This window comes from Python bivittatus, unplaced genomic scaffold, assembly GCF_059951505.1.
Source record: "Python bivittatus isolate LINGU-HERP-01145 unplaced genomic scaffold, Pbiv_v1 ctg000390_np1212, whole genome shotgun sequence".
Lineage (NCBI taxonomy): Eukaryota > Metazoa > Chordata > Lepidosauria > Squamata > Pythonidae > Python > Python bivittatus.
This window is the reverse complement of record NW_028277070.1, coordinates 1,087,325-1,106,371: the sequence shown is the minus strand read 5'-3', so window position 1 is coordinate 1,106,371 and position 19,047 is coordinate 1,087,325. Positions and strand designations below refer to the sequence as shown.

The 19,047-nt window shown below is 43.4% G+C and overlaps 1 protein-coding gene across 1 annotated transcript in view; it reads right to left on the bottom strand.

Moving 5' to 3' along the window:
• Positions 1-808: 808 nt before the first annotated feature.
• RSPH14 (radial spoke head 14 homolog) overlaps positions 809-19,047 on the bottom strand; it is a 97,723-nt gene continuing 79,484 nt past the window's right edge. Inside the window, exons 4-6 of the mRNA XM_088143762.1 lie at positions 4,788-5,013; positions 4,487-4,623; positions 809-1,047 (exon numbers count right to left, since the gene is read on the bottom strand). Of these exons, the coding sequence (XP_087999888.1) occupies positions 809-1,047; positions 4,487-4,623; positions 4,788-5,013 (602 nt within the window). The remainder of the gene's footprint in view (positions 1,048-4,486; positions 4,624-4,787; positions 5,014-19,047) is intronic.

Here is a 19,047-nt window from a genome sequence, read left to right as displayed (position 1 = left end):
AAGGGTTCCCCACACATTTCCATCAAGTCAGCATGTTCCTCTTCATTTGCTGATGGGCCCACAGACTGCTGCTTCAGTCCCTCTCAGTAGAGGGTCTCCAATCTCCACCACAAGTTCTTCCACCTCATCACAGCAGAGGCAGGACTCCTCTCTACCTTTTGCAGAGCTGTCCTCATTTCCTGAAGGTTGGGGCAGCAGCAGAAACATCATCACTGGAATCTGTTGTGAAGCTCCAGAGAACAAGGCTTCTTTTTGACAGGCTTCCTGTCTCTTTTCCAAGAATTGTTCGTCTGCCTTGGTGAGTTTGGAGCATGGACAGATTTGCCTCTTGTCCTTATACCTTTTCTTCCAGGAGGCCATCAGCCTGTGCTTGAAGCATATATAATTGTGGTCTTCGTAGAGGAAAATAAGCATGGCGCAGGCCACAGGATCACTTCTCTTCATCTTCATCTCCTTGGATGAACAACATGTGTACCTCTTCAAGACCCTTCCACCAATCTCCTGCATATTCTCACTGTTCACTAGCTCATTTCTCCTGACAGACACAGGGCAGGAATCCTGCCATTTCAGCAGAGGTTCTGTGGCAGAATTTTCCAGGAAATTTTGCCCTGTTGGTCAAATCTCTGCATTCCCCAGTTAGCTGTTTTTAATTCTGTTCCCCTTCTCCTTCACCCTGAATGATATAAAAGGAGAGATCCTTCACCAGATACCCTTGTGTCTTAGTCTACCCAGTTGCACCTCAAACAAAATGGTCTGATACAGCATGGACAGCTGTTGTCACTTTATTGTTAGTTGCTAAGGCTGCTTTCTAAGGTTTCCATTCAATTACTTGAACCGCGATCTGGGCTGCTCTCTGCACAGCTGGACTTGAGTCGTCCATCCGCTTCCGGAACTCTTGCACATGCCTCAACAATGTCCTGCGGCCTTCAGGGGCTTCTGCCAACATGGTCAGGGCCTTAATGGCATAGAGGCGGACTTTGCTCTTGCCATCATGGATCAAGGGCAGTAGATAGTCAATGGCATCTGCATTAATAGCAGCGTATTTCCCTGAAACCGAGAGAAAACATAGAAGGGACAGACTAGACTAGGCAAGCAGTGAGTGGTTAATCAAGGGGTGAGATGGAACCAGCTGCACCCAGGAGGTCTGGAGGGGCTCTCTGGCCCTCTACAACCCAGAGCTTCAGTAAAAACTGCCAAGCAAGTCTTAACTTGGGGTTAACATGGTGAAAAATACAAGGAACATTACTCCTAAAGCAAAGGGGAAACAGAAGAAATCTTAATCCTGCTTCCCTAAACATGCCTGAGCCCTCCCCCCCCCAGAACATTAAGTGCAGCCTGGAGACTTTGGGGGAGGCATGTGGAGCTAAATGCACCTCCCACAAAGATGGAGACGACAACCACGGCAAAGACTGAAGAACCGGCAAGTAGACCAGTTCTTTGGAACCTCTCCAGATAAGGACAGGATGGGAAATCATCCACATGTGCTCCGGATGGCTGCTCCTCGCAAGGAGACTGCAGGATAGCGGTCTCCTGCAGGCCTGAGAGCTGGGAGATGACAGGATTAGCCATCATGCTCACAGCCACAGAGGAGCCTTTCAAAGGACACTGAGTTCGCAAACCTCACTTTCTAATCACTTTAGGAAATTGCTTATTGACTGTTCTGAGGCTATTAGAGATCTTCAGAATGATAAGTCTGGAAAGCCATATGGTGAGTTTACCTTTTTTCTTGAACAAAAGAAAAATTAACTATAAGCTTAAGAATGTAAAGAATCGGAAATAAACAGCAAAAGCTAAATAAGATTTTGATCTAAGAAAGTTGTAAATGCCTTAAGGGTCCAGACAACTTTGGAATATTGATACTTTTACTATAAGATTTTGGAAATAATTAAATACCATTTTGTGGGAACCAGAATGTTTTGTCTATCTTAAGTCAAAACAGAAATTGGAAACTTTATGATTTCAGAAATTGGACACTAGAGTGGACTAAAGATTCCAGGAGAAAAGGAAAGTGGGGATTTACAAAATGACACCAAACGCTATAACATTAGAAGTACTTCAGGAGATTTTTGAAGAATTATTAGCTACAATATCAGAAATGTCAGCAATGAGGTCTGCTTCTATAGACAGACTATGTCCAAAATATATTAAATCTGATGCAGAAATACTAGAACCAGAAATACTGGATAATAAAAAAAAGTGTGGATTACGAGATAGAGAAGGCAGTTAAAGTGGAATGACAAATGGCAAGCCAAGAGAACGACCCTGATAAGGACTTTTCACTGGATACACAAAAGAAGCTGGTTAAAGATTTGAAAATCAAAGTGGAAATACAAATGACAAACCATGACAATGACATGGATAAAGACTTTTTACTGGATTTACAAAAGAGGTTTGTTAAAACCTCAATGAAGCCTCTGCAGAGTGACCAAATCCTATGACAACATCTGCATGAATTAAAGATCAAGATTATTAGAAATAAAAGGAAGGAATATCGAGCTAGTTTGTTTGATGAAGGTTAAAATAAGACATGTTTTTATAATGCTCTGGTAACCCTTTACAGCCTTTCTGCTGACCCCAGGGCTGAAAACTATGGATTTGCATATAGATAAGGGATGGGTTATGGGAAGAAGAGATATTTGTTTGTAAATTTATAGGGGATGAAGAGTTATCAAGTTTGTTTTTACTTGTTGTGAACTTCCAGGGAAGAAATTGTGAACTGAAGACATCTCTGCTAAAAGCAGAGCCAATGACCCTGGAGGAATGAAGAGTGGGAGAGTAGACCAGCTCTTCATAATTCTTCTCCAGACAAGGAGATTGCCCACAAGTGGTCCATACGGTTGCTCCTTGCAAGGAGACCACAAGACAGCAGTCTCCAGTGGGTTTAGAGCTTTGGGAGATGAGGGAAAGCCATCTTTGCTCAGACTGTGGTTGGTGCCTTCAAAAGGACCCTGGGCTCGCATACTTCCTTTTCTAATCCCTTTCGGAAATTGCTTGTTAACTGCCTTTCAGCTATTAGGAATTGATGGATCAACAAGTTTCACAGCACCAGATAAGTTTCCTTCAATCCTTAGCAAAAAAAGTTTTAAGTAGAAGTTTAAGGACTTAATTTTTTTTCTTTTGAAATAAACAGCAAAGGGTGATTAGAGCTTTGATTTTGGAAAGTTACAAATGGACTAAGGGTCCAGATGGATTTGAAATAAGAATTATAAGAATTCTTCCCATGGGAAAATGCTTTTCTTTTGAATTCTCTTTAAAAAAAATTATAGGATGAGACTTTGAAGGATGGACACTAGAGGGAACCAGAAGGAACGAAAGATTACAATTAAAGGAGAAGAACACGTAAATCTGATTTACTAATACAGAATGGAGCAAAATATTTTAACACTCAACATATTGAAGGATATTTTTGAAGAACTGATTCAGAAGTTTATTTTAAGAGTATCTGCTTCCATAAATAGACTGTGTTTAAAAGATGTTATGGAAGAGGAACAAGTTTTACTGGACAAGATTGAGACTGATCTGAAAAAGACAGGCTATAAGAATGATATGGAAAAAGATGCTACACTGGATATATAAATGAAACAAGCTGATGTCTTATTAATTAAAAGGGATATACAAATAACAAACCAAAGGAGTGACCTGGATAACTTTCCTGTAATGGATTTACAAAAGAGACTTGTTAAAGCTTTGAAGAATTTTGTGAGAAGAGACAAAGAAAAAATGAAAAGAAATCAACTTCTAGGACATTATTTTAATGGATGAAAAATCAAAATTGTTAAAAGGAAGGAATGTAAAGTTGGTTTATTTGATCAAGATTAAAATAGATATGTCATTATCTCTGGTAACCCTCAATGGACTTTTGCTGATCAGGACTGAACTACAAGGGTTTAAGGATTTGTTTATATATAAGAGATGGGATATGGGAAGAAGAGATCATTTGTTGTATTTTAAGAGAAGGTGATAAATTACTAAAATTGTTTATATTTGTGATGAAGGGAGGTTGTTTCTTTATATACTTCTTTTCTTTTTCTTTACTATATTCTTTTTTCTTCTTTCTTTTCTATTCTTTCTGCACTTTCTATTTTTTCTTTTTATTGTTTTATTATTTTAGTTTGTATTAGTTTTTATCTTTTTAATTGTAATTTTTAATAAAATTACGATAAAAATTGTTTTTACTTGTGATGAAAATTGGAAGTTACTTCTTTATATATTTTTTCTTTTTCTTACTTCTTTTTTCTTTTTCTTTCTTTGAACTTATTATTTCTTTCTATTTCTTTTTCTTTTTCTGAGTTTAGCTTGTATTCATTTTTACTACTGTAATTAAAATCTTTAATAAACGTTATGAAAAAAACAGAACATTAAGTGCAGCCCAGAGAACACCCTGCAGCCAAATCCTTACCTGTCTGGGTCCCCAGGAGACCCCCAATCTTCTCTATCCCTGCAGAAGAGGCTGGAGTTCTACCTGTCTATCCTTCTCCATGCTCACCTTGGGTTGTCACTGCTGAGTTCATTAGGGCCCCAGCAGCATTGGCTCGAACCTCCTCATCCTCATCTTCCAGCAGGGTGACCAGGTCAGGGAAAACATTTTCTGCAAAGACCATGTTCTTCCCCTCCAACGGAACACTGAAGTGAAAAAGCAATACATTTAGATCAGCTGAGATTGGTCTACTGCCTTCTGACTAGTCAACCAGGCCAAACCGAAACTGCTCTTACCAGGCATGGAGCTATCTGGAAAATCCTTCCCTGCCTGTACCTTTGAGATGTGCGATGCACTGGTGTGACCTCACCTGATGGCCATGAGGGCCTGGGCAGCTTTGCTCCTGATGCCCAATGAGGGATCCTGGAGCTTCTCCTTCAGTATAGAAACAGCTCCACTGGCCAAGGCCTCAAAGGCTTCAACTCTCAAGCAGCCTGTCAGGGTCTCCAAGATTAGTTCCTGGATATTCTCCTCCTCTGTCCTCAGCTTGCGCACCAGCGATGGAATCAAGCTGCTCTCTACAATCTCAACAGCCCCTGCAAGAACAAAGAATAGATTTACCCTTCACCATCCTGTCCAGCTGCCTGCAGAAAAGCAAGGACAAGAAGCTTCATGCAATCCCAAGCTTTCTGCCAACCTTGGTCAGTCCTGTCCTTGAGAGAAAATGGGGTGAAGTATTGGTTATCCCACTGGTTGGGATATTCAGCAAGAACTGCAGTTGCACTAAAATGTCCCAACACCCCTATCCCCAAGCCCCATTCTGGGTTCTTCTCTTACTGTTTGGGCCTTTCCAAAGTCTTTCTTACTATTGTTGCTGTTCAAGCCCATCTATCCTTCGGGGAATCCACATATTGTACAGGTAATCCTTGTTTAGTGATTGCCTGGGATAGCAACCTTATGGCCATGATGTAAATACTCACATTTAAGGCAACAAAAACCTTCAGTGTGAAACTGATTAAGGTCTGGTCAGTTTCAGACAGCAGCTGCAGCTGCTGGAGGATTCTAGTCAACTAATTAAGGTCTGCTTATATTCTGCCCCTAATATGAACATTTCTAGGAAGGCCAGACAACTTCTGTGTGAGCCATCTTCTAGGAGATTCAAAACCCTTTATCACTTGTGCAGTAGCCAAATTCTGTGTTGCCCTGATGAAAATAAGGCATAACTGGTCACAGAAATAACCTGTTTCAAGACAGTGATTGTTCAGTTTCATCACTTCACGTTTAATACATGCTAGCTATCTTGTTTTAGGTGATACATATTTTTACTTCATAAATTGTAATATGTTTGATTTACAGTTGCAGAGGTAATTAAAACACCATTATAGTAGTGTAGGTTACATTATTTGTTATTTTATTTTTTTTATGCTAGTATTTTATCTTATCTATTTGATTTTACTTTTGTGTTGTATTTTTTTCAAATTTTCCTGGTCATTGACCAAATAAACAGTATTTCACTAATTAAAGCTTGTTATAGCACATTTTAGGGAAGTGCTGTGCTGCAGAGAAAAGTACCTCAGGAAGAGATAGCTTGTTTAGGCAATCTCTCTGCCCTGTAAGGGGGCAAAAAAAGGAGGAAAAAAAAAACAGGTCAGGCACAGGATACTGTATGCTGTATAACTTTATCTGAATGCGATGGCAGCAACCAGTGATCTTCATAGCATCTATCTCTCTCAGTCATGTGGTTACACCATTACACTGGAACCAATTGCAGTCACTAAACGAGGACTGCATGGTTATGAACCAAATCAAATCTTCTCTATTCTTTGACTGTTGGGAATGTATTTCTAGAGGGAGTTTGCAGAAGGTCTGGCCACTCAGGTACAACATGGGGATAGGCCCTCAAGCCTGCAGCAGCAATCTCTCCAGAGAGATAAAATTAAAATAAAGACTAGGTGGCAAGATTCTCAGTGATCTCTGCAGACCTCTCAGCAGCATTCTGCTCACGTTGGAGCCAGAGGGCTTCAGTGAGAGCTGGAGGGATAGAGAATGGAAGGACAAGACAGAAACCTTGGATGCCAACCTAGAGTATCAAGCAGTCCCACATGCTGAGTTTTATCTACAGAAATTATGATGACAATAATTTATTAGATTTAGATTATTAGAATAATTTATTAGATTTAGAGGCCACCCAACATCAGAGAGTATCTGAATAGCTTACAGTTAAAAACACACACACAATTAAGAGAAAAACTAAAGTGGACATTTCATTTAGCAAAATCCCACCACCACCAACAGGATTCCCTAACTGATCTATCCCAAACCTTGGGAGGACAGCCGAGTTTGTAAAGACTTCTGGAACCCCATCAGGGCGGGAGCCACACATATCTCTGGGCAGCTAGCAAGGGCAGGCACCAGGATAGAGAAGGCACACCTCCTGGGTCCTGATAGATGTCATTGTTTGACTGAAGGGACCAAAGCAGATGAACAGAAGCCATGGGAGATAGGCGGTCCTCAAATAACCAGGCCCTATACCATGAAGGGCTTTATAGATGCAGCAACTTGAATGGTGCCCAAAGTTTCCTGGCAATCAGTGCAGCTTACAGAGCAGTGGTGTCACATGGGCATACCAAGGCAAGCCCATCATTGCCCATGCCATTGCATTCTGGACTTTCAAGAGCAGCCTCATATACAGTGCATTGCAATAATCCAACTATGAAGTGACAAGGGCATATGTGATGGTCTGAAGGGCCTCCATATCCAGGAATGGGCACAACTGGAGCACCAGATGAAGCTGTGCAAAGGCCCTTTTGGCCACAGCTGCCACCTGTTCTTTGAGCAGGAGTTGCAAGCCCAAGATGACTCTCAGATTGTGCACCAGTCTCGCATGGGGAAATGCAAGTCCATCCAAGACTGAAAACAGAAAGTCCTCAGATCTAGGAGAGGGATGTGTGTCAAAAATCCACAGCATTTGGTGTTGACAGGATTAAGCCCGAGCCTTTCCATCTAGACCTGCACAGGACATTGGTAGCATCACTTGGCTGGCCCAGAGTCAAAATGTATAACTGAGTATCATCTGCATATTGTTGATACTAGACTCTGAAGCAGCAAATAACCTTCCCCAGCAGTTTCTTGGATATGTTAAACAGGAAGGGAGAGAGTGTCAAGCTCTGAAGGGCCAAGGGCATGCCAGTCTTGCGAGGTAGTCCAGACATGAAGCACGGCCAGATGAAGTAATTCTATCAGAACCTCGCAATCCAATGCTTCTAGTTGCTAGCTCGCGTGCTCGTTTCTGCCGTTACAGTAGAAGTGGGGGGGAGGAATGGAATGTGAACCATTAAGCGCAGATGGGTTGTTATCCGGTGCCCAGGACTTCCATGGCCATGCCAACCTGGGAACCTGAGGACATCGCTGACATGCACAACAGAGTTTCAAAGACTGAAGGGGGGGTGGTAAAATGGGATTGGAGTAAAACTGGGTTTTGGCACACGTGGGATTCAGTTCCAGCAATGCTTTAGAGCTGTATACTACTTTCCAATAAATGAACTTTTCTTTGAACTTCTATTGTTTCAATGGGAGTTGCTTTCGTTGGGAACTGAGTACCGCGGTTCTTACATATTGCTGGAACTGAGTCCCTTACAAATTCTACTTTACTGTAAGGTTATATTAACAGAATCATGCAAGTCTGAAAGTACGTTTCTCCCCCCTCGCCTTTACAGCCCAAGAAACTAGGGAGGGTCCCTTCTGAGCTGCTTGCCCCTCCCACATGCTGCGGGCTAAGTTGCCCTTTATCTGACCGTTCCCTGGGCTGTGTCTCTTCTCCCTGTCTCTCAAAGTCATTCCCACAGACCATTACCAGCGTGATCTCTCTCCCCATCAGTACCAACTGGAACTGGCTGCTGAGAAAGAAGAACCACCATAACGTGGTGCCCCCAACTTCCAAACCCTGTAGACAGTCCAGAAGGATGCCATGATCAATAGTATCAAAGCCACTGACAGATCAAAGAATACAGGGATGGACACATCATTCCCACCCCAGCCCTGTCAAATGTCATCAATAAGCACAACCAGTGTTGTCTCTGTACTGAATCCCATCCTAAACCCGATTGAAATGAGTTCAGATAATCACCTTCTTCCAGGATCCTCTGCAACTGCTGTCCAACCAAGGTAAGACTGGAGACAGGATAATTATCTAGTATCATAGGATCCGAGAACAGCTTCTTGAGGAGGGAATACACCACTGCCTCCTTCAATGCTAATGGAACCACTTGCTCTCTCAAAGAAACTGCCATCATTGCATAGGCCCAGCTACAGGTCCCAGGCAGTCTTGACAACCCAGGACAGACCTGGATCTAATAAGCAGGTGGCCGAACTCACAGTATGGAGAACACTGTCCACCTCATCAAGAATCACAGACTCAGATTCATCCCAGATAGCACCACAAGACTGTGCCCCAGGCACCTCAACTTTACTTGTTAGTCAAAGTGCAACTCTGAGCAGATCTAAATGGCTTTATCCACCAGATAGATTTGAGAGTCCCCTGGACTGCTAGGAGGTCAAACCAGTCAATCTTAAAGGAAATCAACCCTGATTGCTCATTGGAAGGATCGATAATGAAGCTCAAGCTCAGATATTTTGGTCACCTAATGCGAAGAGAGATCTCTTTGGAGAAGACCCTGATGCTGGGAAAGATTGAAGGCAAAAGGAGAAGAGGATGGCAGAGGATGAGATGGTTAGATAGCATCACTGAAGCAATGAGCATGAAACTGAGCAAACTCAGGGAGGCAGTGAAGGACAGGAAGGCCTGGCGCAATATGGTTCATGGGGTCACGAAGAGTCGGACACGACTTAATGACTAAACAACAACAACAACCAGATAGATAGAATATGCCTCCCAGAGCCCTGCAGATGTTCCTGTGGCACATCCCTTCCCTAACAGGGACCAGATCACCTTAAAAGGGCTGCTGGGTGACTATTGGCAGATGCAGCGAGGGTGGAGAAATATTGATGCTCTACCATCCGTGTCACCACAAAGTAATCCAGAATCTGTGTTTGTTCTGATTCACTCTTTCTCCTCCTCCAGTGGTATTCCAGGCATCTCTTCTAGCGCTTCATCTCCTGGACTTCCTTGGTAAACCAAGGTGAAACCTGGGATCAGTGCACAAGGAGAGGCTGCATAGGGGCAATGCGGTCCAAAGTTCCCACCATTCCAGGCTGTGACTAAAGCCTCTGCTGAACTGCTCACCAAATCCTCAGGAAGAACCCCAAGATCCCTCTGGAACCACTCAGAGTCCATAAGTGACCTAGGGTGGCCCAATCAAATAGTCCCTGTCTCTCTGGGGTGCGTCTGTGTGGGATCACACCCACAAGCTGGAAGGCCATTGACTCTTCAGTGTTCAAGTATAAGTATCTTTGGTAGTGCTTTTTATATTTTAGATTATGTACTGTATTTTTAAACCTTGCTTTTCCTCCGAGGAAGCCAGACACATAAAAATGCAGAGTTTCTAAAAATTTCAGAAGAAACTTCAAGTTGCACACAGGCCAGCCTCCTATGCTCCCAGCAGCCAGATGCCTTAGAGAAACTCATGCCAGGCCTCCTGGCTGACGTTTCACATTAAGTAGTACTATGGAGACACACGCCAGCTTTGTACTTGCAAATCTTACGGCCACAGCTGAGTTCACAGATTTTGAGCGTGTCTTGTGTAAAATCCCACTGATGCTTCTGCTAGGCTAGTTTTAATCCCCAAATAATTTTACAAGTATTATGCCAAAGCAGATCTCTTTCATCCTACACCTGACCATTTGATTTTTGTTTGATATTGCCTAAGCGCTAGATTTTATTTTGCTTGATTTTCACTTCATTTGTTTTCCGAGTTATCAAAATCATCCTGCACTTTATTCTGCATTTTCAGATGTTCGTGATGATGCCCAGCTGGTTTCTCCCATTTTAGATGGAGATTTCCACCAATCCCTCCCTTTCACCTCAGTTCAATCACTAGCAACCCCTGACAGCTAATACACCATCCATTGATGTGGTTTTCTTTTACTGCCATTTTGGGCCTGTGGATTCCCTTCCCACACTGCTGTCTTTATCCTGGAGGGGACGGTGAATGACATTCACAGCACCATTTAGAAAGTTGCCCCAGGGAAGGACATACGTTGTTATAACAAAGGGTGCTTCATTTTATTGATTTTTTAAATCCTAAGAACGTATTTGCACCATAGGCTCAAAAGCTGGTTCAATACTCCTGCCCTCGAGCCCCCCTACTGGGACGTACTTGTCTCTGAGAAGGACAAGCGCATTCCTAATTAACAATTCTCAGCACTTGCCCCAAACTGCAATTCTGAAGATTCTTTGCAGGAGATTGTGTTAGTTTTCATTGTCATGAAAGGAGCAGATAAATTTCGACTTTGAGGACGGAGCTGGGTGTTACAAAAAAAGCCAGATCAGAGCTTCTGAACTTCACTGAGTCATCTGGATGGATGACCTGTGCAAAAGTCATACAGGGGCAGCATTTGATGCCATCCCAGGAACTGATACTGGGAAACTACTGCTCAGCCTCTTCATCTTTGTCCTATGAAATTCCTCTGGAGAGTGTTTTGTCCTTTCTACTTTGAAATATTTACATGAAGCCACTGGAGAAAGCCATTCAGAGTTGTGGATTTGTGTGTGTCTCCTGGGACTATCTCTCTTGCTAAGTGAATACCAAGAAGGTTGTAACAGTCCTGAATTCAATGAGACCATGTACACCATGCTTGATCTTGGCCAACAGGCCAAGAAGTGATGTGAGGTCACACATGATCACATGGGCAAACAAACTGGGTCTCAATCCAGTCAAGGGTCTCTTGGTCAGAAGACCAAGTTTCTAGTTTTTGGCACCACATTTTAGGAAGGCCACTGGCAAGCTAGACCGTGTCTGGAGGGGAAGCAAGTTGTTAGGAGGCTGGAAGAAAATACTTACAATATCAAGAATGGTTGGAAATGCTGGGCAGGTTTAACTTGGAGTCCTCTCTGTAGGGACACCTAATAGCTGTCTCAGAAAGGGCTGTACAGTAATGTAGAAAAGGAGGCAGAATTGTTCTGTGTTCTTCCAGAAGTCATGGGGATTAAATTACAAGGAAGGCTTCAGTTGGACATTAGGAAGCATGGTACAGAGTGCCTTAGGAGGTAATGGGCTCTCCTTCATTGGTCAGTTCTTTTTTGAAAAGAAAAGAAAAGAAAAGAAAAGAAAAGAAAAGAAAAGAAAAGAAAAGAAAAGAAAAGAAAAGAAAAGAAAAGAAAAGGATAGCCAGGTCCTCCTTGGGACCTCACAGTGTGGTCAGGCCTGTCCCCCAACAGCTATTTGAAGTTTGGGATTTCTAAGATAGTGAGACCAACTTCCAAACAGGAAAACTGAGACTGAGCAGTCAATGTCCTGAATAGTTCAATCAGATGCCTTCCAGGTGATTCTTGTGGTACTGTTTCTATCAAGTAGAAAGCTACAGCATCCGGGAAGTCATGGCTGTGATCTGGCATTATTCAGGACAAATCCTAATGAGGTGGAGGGAAAAACTGGATCCATCAGAGATGTCACAAAGAGGACAAAACACACCTCAGGTTGTGGATGGGAAATCTGACAGCTCAGTTATTCTGATAATTAAGAAAAAAGTGGGGAATCCTTAAAAAAGAGGCTTTGGAACTTCTCATGAACTGACTTTCTGTTATAAACTTTAGGAATCTGGACAAAAGTGTAAATCTTCTTTGATTTCATATTCCTTGATACTATGCAGATTGTGACTTAATTTCCAGGAAATTTCCCCATGTAATCAGTGCAGGGATGTCAGCACCTTCCCTACAGCCACTTATAATAAATTGTAAATTTTTAATAAATAGATTGTTCCTTGAGACATTTTCCAGCTCTTACATTAAGTTGGTTGAAGTTGTATAATGATGAATGACGATGGCGGTGGTAGATCAACTGACAATTAAGCAGATGATAAAAATGACACTCTTTCAAAGGCTATACTGAAGGCAGGAGCTCCTGCTAAGGACACTTAAGCTTGTGGATGTTGTCCTATTCTTCTGTAGTTCTCAAGAATCCAAGAAAGATAGAAACAGCACCAAGAAAATATAAGAGAATTTCAGCTGGATGACAATATTTTGAAGACTTCCCCATTTAAATGTGAGCAAATTAATTATGGTGATTCCACAAGACATACCTCATCTGGATTTAGGCTAGGCCTCTATCTTTTTGTGAAAAGGAACAAAAATTAATCTGCAGGTTTTAGTTCCAGAAACAAAGAGAGCTGAACTGGAGTCTGATTTCTTCAATGAAAAACAATATTTGGAAAAAAAAAATTGGAAACGGATGTGAAAGGTTAACTGCTGTTGCAGGTTGTTCAATGTGCATATTTTTCAAGAGACTGAAATATGACAGATCTCTTTTCCAGAACAATAAGAAGCACAAGCAAGCACTGTTTCTGGACCATATCACTACTCAAGAAAAGAACTAGATGGAACAGTATTATTATTCCTGCCAGAGGAGCCCAGAGTGGCTTATAGTTCAAAAAAATCTGAAATAAAATCTTCATAATGCAACACTTAAATTAAAAATTTTTAAAAAGACAAAATTAAAACAGATTTTATTTTGAAAAGCAATAAAGGAAAACAGCAGTTATATTTAAAGGCGAACTTGTACTGGAACAATGTCTGGTTGAACTGGTTTTCTCAAAGAAAGCCGTATGGTGAATATCCCCAGAAAACAGGGTCCTGATTACAGTGCTGCCCTTGAGAAGACCCAACCCCTGGCCACTGTGCTGCGGACCAGCCTCATGAAGATCCGGACCGCCCCGGCTGATCTTCCTGCAGGGGATGGAGGCCACATTCTTTTCATGCTGGGTCCAAAGCTATTCAGGGCTTTACAGACCAATGACCATAGCTGAAATGGGACTGTTTGGCAGCTCCTGGGCAAACAGTGCTGCATTTTCAGAATTCAAGTCACGTGGTTGCTTTTAGCCACCCCACTCAACAATTGGACAGCTGTTTTCGAAGCTAGCCCTGCACAGAGTAATACAATTGAGGGATTCTTAGGACATGGATCAGGGAAGGGAGGCGATCTTGATCCCAGGAGGGTCTGAGCTGGCAGGCCAGCTGAAATTGGGCACAGGCTCTTTGTGCCACAGAGTCCATCTGCATCTCTAAAGACTGATGGAATCAGGGAGAACCCCCAGGCTACACACCTGTTCTTCAGAGGGGAAGTTCTTCCTCATCCTGGTCCTGAGGAACACCTATCTCCAGGATTCTCTGGATTCAGCTTCAGTTTGTTGGGTCTCATCCAGTCCATCACACTGTCCAGGCAATGGTAAGGTTTATATCTTTCTTTTTTAAACAAAACACTGACTGAACTCTAAATTTCAGTGCAGCACAAAACTATTAAATTTGCTTATCAGATAAACATGTTTAGCCCTTATATGTATGGAGAGCACAGGGCAAGCTCTAAAATGTATGCTGTGAACTTGCTATAGAAGAGGAACTGCCCTTGAACCTCTGCTCCATAGCCTACCACAGCAGCAACAGAGAAGATGCATGTAGGTCTTAGCAGTAGGTGGGGAGCAAGATGTGGCACATTCAGGAGCAACCTGTCTTTGGCAGGAGACAGGGGGTCTGCATGGGGGTCAAAAAAGTCAAGATGATGGCTACAACCATGCAAATGTAAAAAAGGGGAGGGTCTTTGATTACATGTTTCTGGGCGCCATCTTGACTTTTATGACCCCTCCATGTGGACCCCCCTTGGAGGGGTACAGCTGGAGAACTCTCTGTCGTTTACTCAGACATGAGAAGAAAAGAAATATGCAGCCTGACATAATTTAGAGATTCAACTGACACATTTGGGAGACAGGATAAGATGCAAATTGTAATATAATATACAGTACATATGATACTATGTGTCAGTCAAGATCCTTAGAAGACTTCCAAATATGTGTTCAAGATGAAAAAGTAGGGTTTTTAATTTTTTTCCACATATAAGGTGACAATGCATTTGAGTTAAAGAACTACAGAATAAGGTCATTTAACTTTCGGTATCTGATTTAAAGCCAATCCCTGTAAATTATATTCCCAGAGGATCAATGGTCATTATTAGTTGCAGGGCACCAGCTGCAAGAATTAGATTAAGTACAGCCTGGTGAACAATGATGACATTGTCTATGGATCGATGGAGAAAGGAACGGGCTTTTATGCTTATTCACACCATTGAAACTTAGACATTGGCCTGGGAAGGAAAAATGGATTCTAGAGGAAGGGCTCCATTGCCTGCGACACAGAATCTATGGGATTAACTGAGCCAAACACAGGTCACAAGTAGTGCCTTGGTCACAACATTCCACACAAGGGGTGGAATTTGCATCACAATGTGTCAGCCCAACAAGGTAGACCAGACTAACAAACCGATGCCATATAGGCCAGGACTACTTTTATTTTAACAGCTATAGCGAGAGAATTTGCAAGTCTGAATGTGCTTCCTGTGAACTAGGGAGGAGCCTGAGACACTTTCTCACATTATTTTCTTGGCCAGGGCTCAAGCCCCTCTTATCTGACTGTTGCCTTGGTAGCAGCTCTTCCTCCCGTCCTTCAAGGCCATTCCCTTTTTCCTCCGCACAATGTCACAATACACATTGTGTCATTCTCACCCCCAGCAGATGCTTAGCAAACATGGTATTCAGCAGCCATTGGCCTGGCCTGGAAGAAGAGGGCTCTTCACAGCCTTCCTTCTTTTCTTATGAAACCCAGAGGTCCAATTTCTTTGGGTGCTACTTCAGCTTTCCTTCCAAATTTGGTCTGCTCAGACATGAAGCATCACCCATCCTCTTCCTCCTCTCTCACACCTCTGCTGTCAAATTATACCCCCATTCCCTTCTCCACATTATTGCCACCCCAGCCTTCAGTTTTACTCTCTTTGGTGTACAGACATCTCTCCAGCTCTCTAAAATCCTCCACTCATCTTGCTATCCCTCCATTTTAAGAACTTTGCTTATTATACAAGAAGGGACGAGGATGCAGAACACAAGAAAAGGAAAAGAGGAAAAAAGGAAAAGAAAACCCTAACCTCAGCCTAAAGCAAACTCCCAGTGGACCCCCCTCGAGCCTTGATGATGGAACCTCCCCGAAGGGGGCACTCCAAGAAGCTCAGACACTCGGTCTTGCCAGAATCAAGCCCAAGTCTGTTGCTCCCCATCCAGTCCCCTGCAGCCTCCGGGCACTGGGCCAGGACTTGGACAGCCTCCCTCGGCCGGCAATTGTGCCTGAATCCGCACATACACGCCTCCTAGGAAAACCTGCTGATTTTGCATGCCTTCTATGCTGCCACTCTTTCACCATGAGAGGGTGGGCAAACACTGACCTGAAATGTGGGATTGTATCTGCTACTGCTCCCAAAGAGGAGAGAGTTACCATGGAAACTCTGCAGAACGCATCTCCTGTATATTGACCATTTCTGCTGGGGATCGTCGCATTGGGTCCCAGCCCTGTGCTTAGGAGGCGCTCCGGGCCTACCCCCGATGGCCGAGGGTAGGCCCTGACCCTTGGCACTCGAAGGCAACCCTGCCTTACGGCTGCCTCGAAAAGGTCAGAGGGCAGGCCAGAAACGAGGGAGGGAGAGCGGCAGGAAGGAAGGAGGGGAAGGAAGCAAAAGGTGCCAGGGCCAGTACACGCTGCAGACAGGGGGATGTGGAAGGGTGCTGGAATACAGGTTCATCTGACACAAACACTGTTTCATTACTGGGGGTCCTCCCTCGACACACTTAGCACAAAGATGAATTCAGCTTTGCTCCTGCATTTTCAAATTGTAAGGAGAAATAGTTGGAGGAAAAAAATCTCTAAAAAATAGAGAGAGGAGGTTAAACACCGTTGGTATGAGGAAAGACTTACAAGATTATGAGCCTATTTAGTTTTTAGAACAAAAATGACTAACGGAAGATGAGAGGCTGTTTAAATTATGAATGGTGCGTTGCTAAAAGAACATACTAGGCTAATAATCAAGTGATATTAGTCAGACAAACTCAGTTCACATATGCCACACTTGGAACAGGAGGAATGTATTCACAGTGGCTGGATTAAAACCATAATATGTACCTAACAACCCCTCAAGCCCCCATCCCAACTTTGAAAACTTAAATTTGGAGGGATAATTAAATGTAATCTGGCTAGGAAGAATAGCTGTCACTGAAATAGCGGCATTCCCAAAATGTACATGTTTCAAGAACTTCATATACTACTCTCAGTGCTGAAAGCCTCTTTTATCCTGCCCTGAATATAATACGTTGATTGTTCTTTCTTAAATGGTAAACTCTGCTTGAAAAGTGTCCTTTTAAAGCTATGGAAACTTCAAGGTAGATTTCTAAAACATCAGATTAGGGGTCAGCCCCATGGGCCAACCGCGCTGTGTCTCAGCTCTCGTGTCTTTGACGGCAGATAAGCAAGCCCTGCTTTTTGTGCCATAGTCCCGCAGCCTGTCTTCCACCACGATCCAGGTGAGTGCCTCTGGCAGTCAGCAAGAGGGCACAACGACCACTACCACCTGGAGCTCCCGCTCTACAGTCGCTGGTGTTTGTGGCAGACTGCCTGGGAACACAGAAGCTCCATAGGGCCCGAGCCACTGGTAGCCACTTCTCCTCCCCCCCTCCCATGATGTTCTCTAGTGGGCCTTACCACCTTTTCCTGGCAACAAACGCCATGCTTCAATTTTTTTTTTTTTAAATCTGCGCTCAGCCGTTACCGACTCTGCAGTGACTGCTTTTGGACGAGTCCTTTGCAGTTTTCAAGGCAAGGTGTTTCAGAAGTGGTTTGCCAGTGCCTCCTTCCTAGGGCTAAAGGACTTTGCTTGCTCCTCAAGTCCAAAGAAAGGGTTTTCCTTTTCTTTATTCTATTTATGTGCTAAGTTTATATTCTGCCTTTGTACTTGAAATTCTGTCTGCAGTAGTTAACAACAATAACCAGCTGATAAAATACAGAATTATAATTAAAGACTAAATCAAATTTAAAAACAAAGCACTGTATTTAGGAATTAAGACCTCGCCACTCTACAACAGCAAAGGTGAAGCCTGTCTGGAGAGAAAAACTGTTGCCCCAGTAGGAAGCTTCAGAGCAGACCCCTCTCTTTCCATTCATGTTATGCATAAGTTCATAAATTTCTACCATACCATCACTTTTAAGGAAATCAGTACTTCCTACATGGCAAGTCTGGGTGACTCAACTGGCTCTGCTGGTTTCCTCATTAATCCTTATTTCATCATCCTCTCTTCCATCAGGGTTACTTTTTGAGGACTGAAGAGCCTGAGATCTAGACAGAAGTGGGGACCTGCCCTCTGGCCTACCATTTTCAATGGAACACTTTCCCCTAAATCCAAACTGGCATCTGAACTGGGCAACAAGGCATTTTAGCACAAATCCCAACATTGCCTGAGGCTGCCTATACTCTTACCGAATTTAAGAAAGAAATAATGAAAAATCTTGATGACTTAGTCTTCCTCTGTTTTTAGCATCACTTGTCAGGTTCCTCACCCTTCTATTGGCCCTTTGGCTCGCAAGCCACTGCTCAGGCATCTCTGGCACTTCACCCTCTTCAGCTCCAACCAACCACCTCCCCGCGCGCAGCAGGCTCCTCCTGTCCTTTATGGTGACCCAACAGGTGTGGTCTCTAAATCCTGACAGTGGCTGAAGCACCAGGCACCCATTTGCTGGAACTCCCTGGACTGGGCCTCGTTATTGCTCTGCCTCAAGCATGATCTGGGTACGGGGGCCTACTCTTTCTCAGGCCAAGAAGCACTGCACCCTGACTCACCCCTCCAAGCCTGCCAAGGAGCACTTCAATCGCCAGCAAGTCATTTGCTGGACAAAATATATTCTTTCTTTATAGGCAAAATATATTCTTTCTTTATGGCAGTTGCTTAGGTGCCATTGTATTCCTTCAGTTATGTTCTAATTTTTGTACAATCTAGTGGTTTGCACATTGCTGAGAGAACTGGATCGATAGGTGATTAATACATAGAGGTAATCAAATAGCAGGAGTTATTTGAGAGAATATGAGGTCAGGAAGAGATAAAACCCAGTTAAATGATCAGGTATCAGAAGGCCACCACTGAAGAGCTTGAATGAACAGGGCTCGGAGGTGTACAAGCCATTCTGATAATTTCTGTGTCGATCTGTGATTAACCTATGTCTACTGGATCTGGCCAGCACAGAAGACATCTGCTCTACAGAGCAGGGAGCCATGACTTCTTGTAATGACAAGGCTTCACCAGAAACGCACGATGTCTTTAAGCAGCTACACAGCTGTTGTAGGTGTTAAGATTTTATTCTACAGGACGCCGAGACGTTTTTCGTGTCTGGCTGCAGTTGGCGAAGAACAGTTCTCAAGTATTCTGTGGAACTGAGACGGCCACGGGTCAGTCGACCTCAGCAAATTGCTGCTCACCCCCGAAGCTCCCCCGCCACTTTCCAGGGCTGTGGTCGGGAGAGTCCGCTGGCTTGGATACTTTCAGCGTATTTATCTTCTCCAAGTGACGCAAAAACCTGTGATTGTCCTGCAGCGCACGAATTACGGAACGGATGGCCACGAGCGCTGACGGGATCGTCTCAACGTCGAAAACCGCATCGC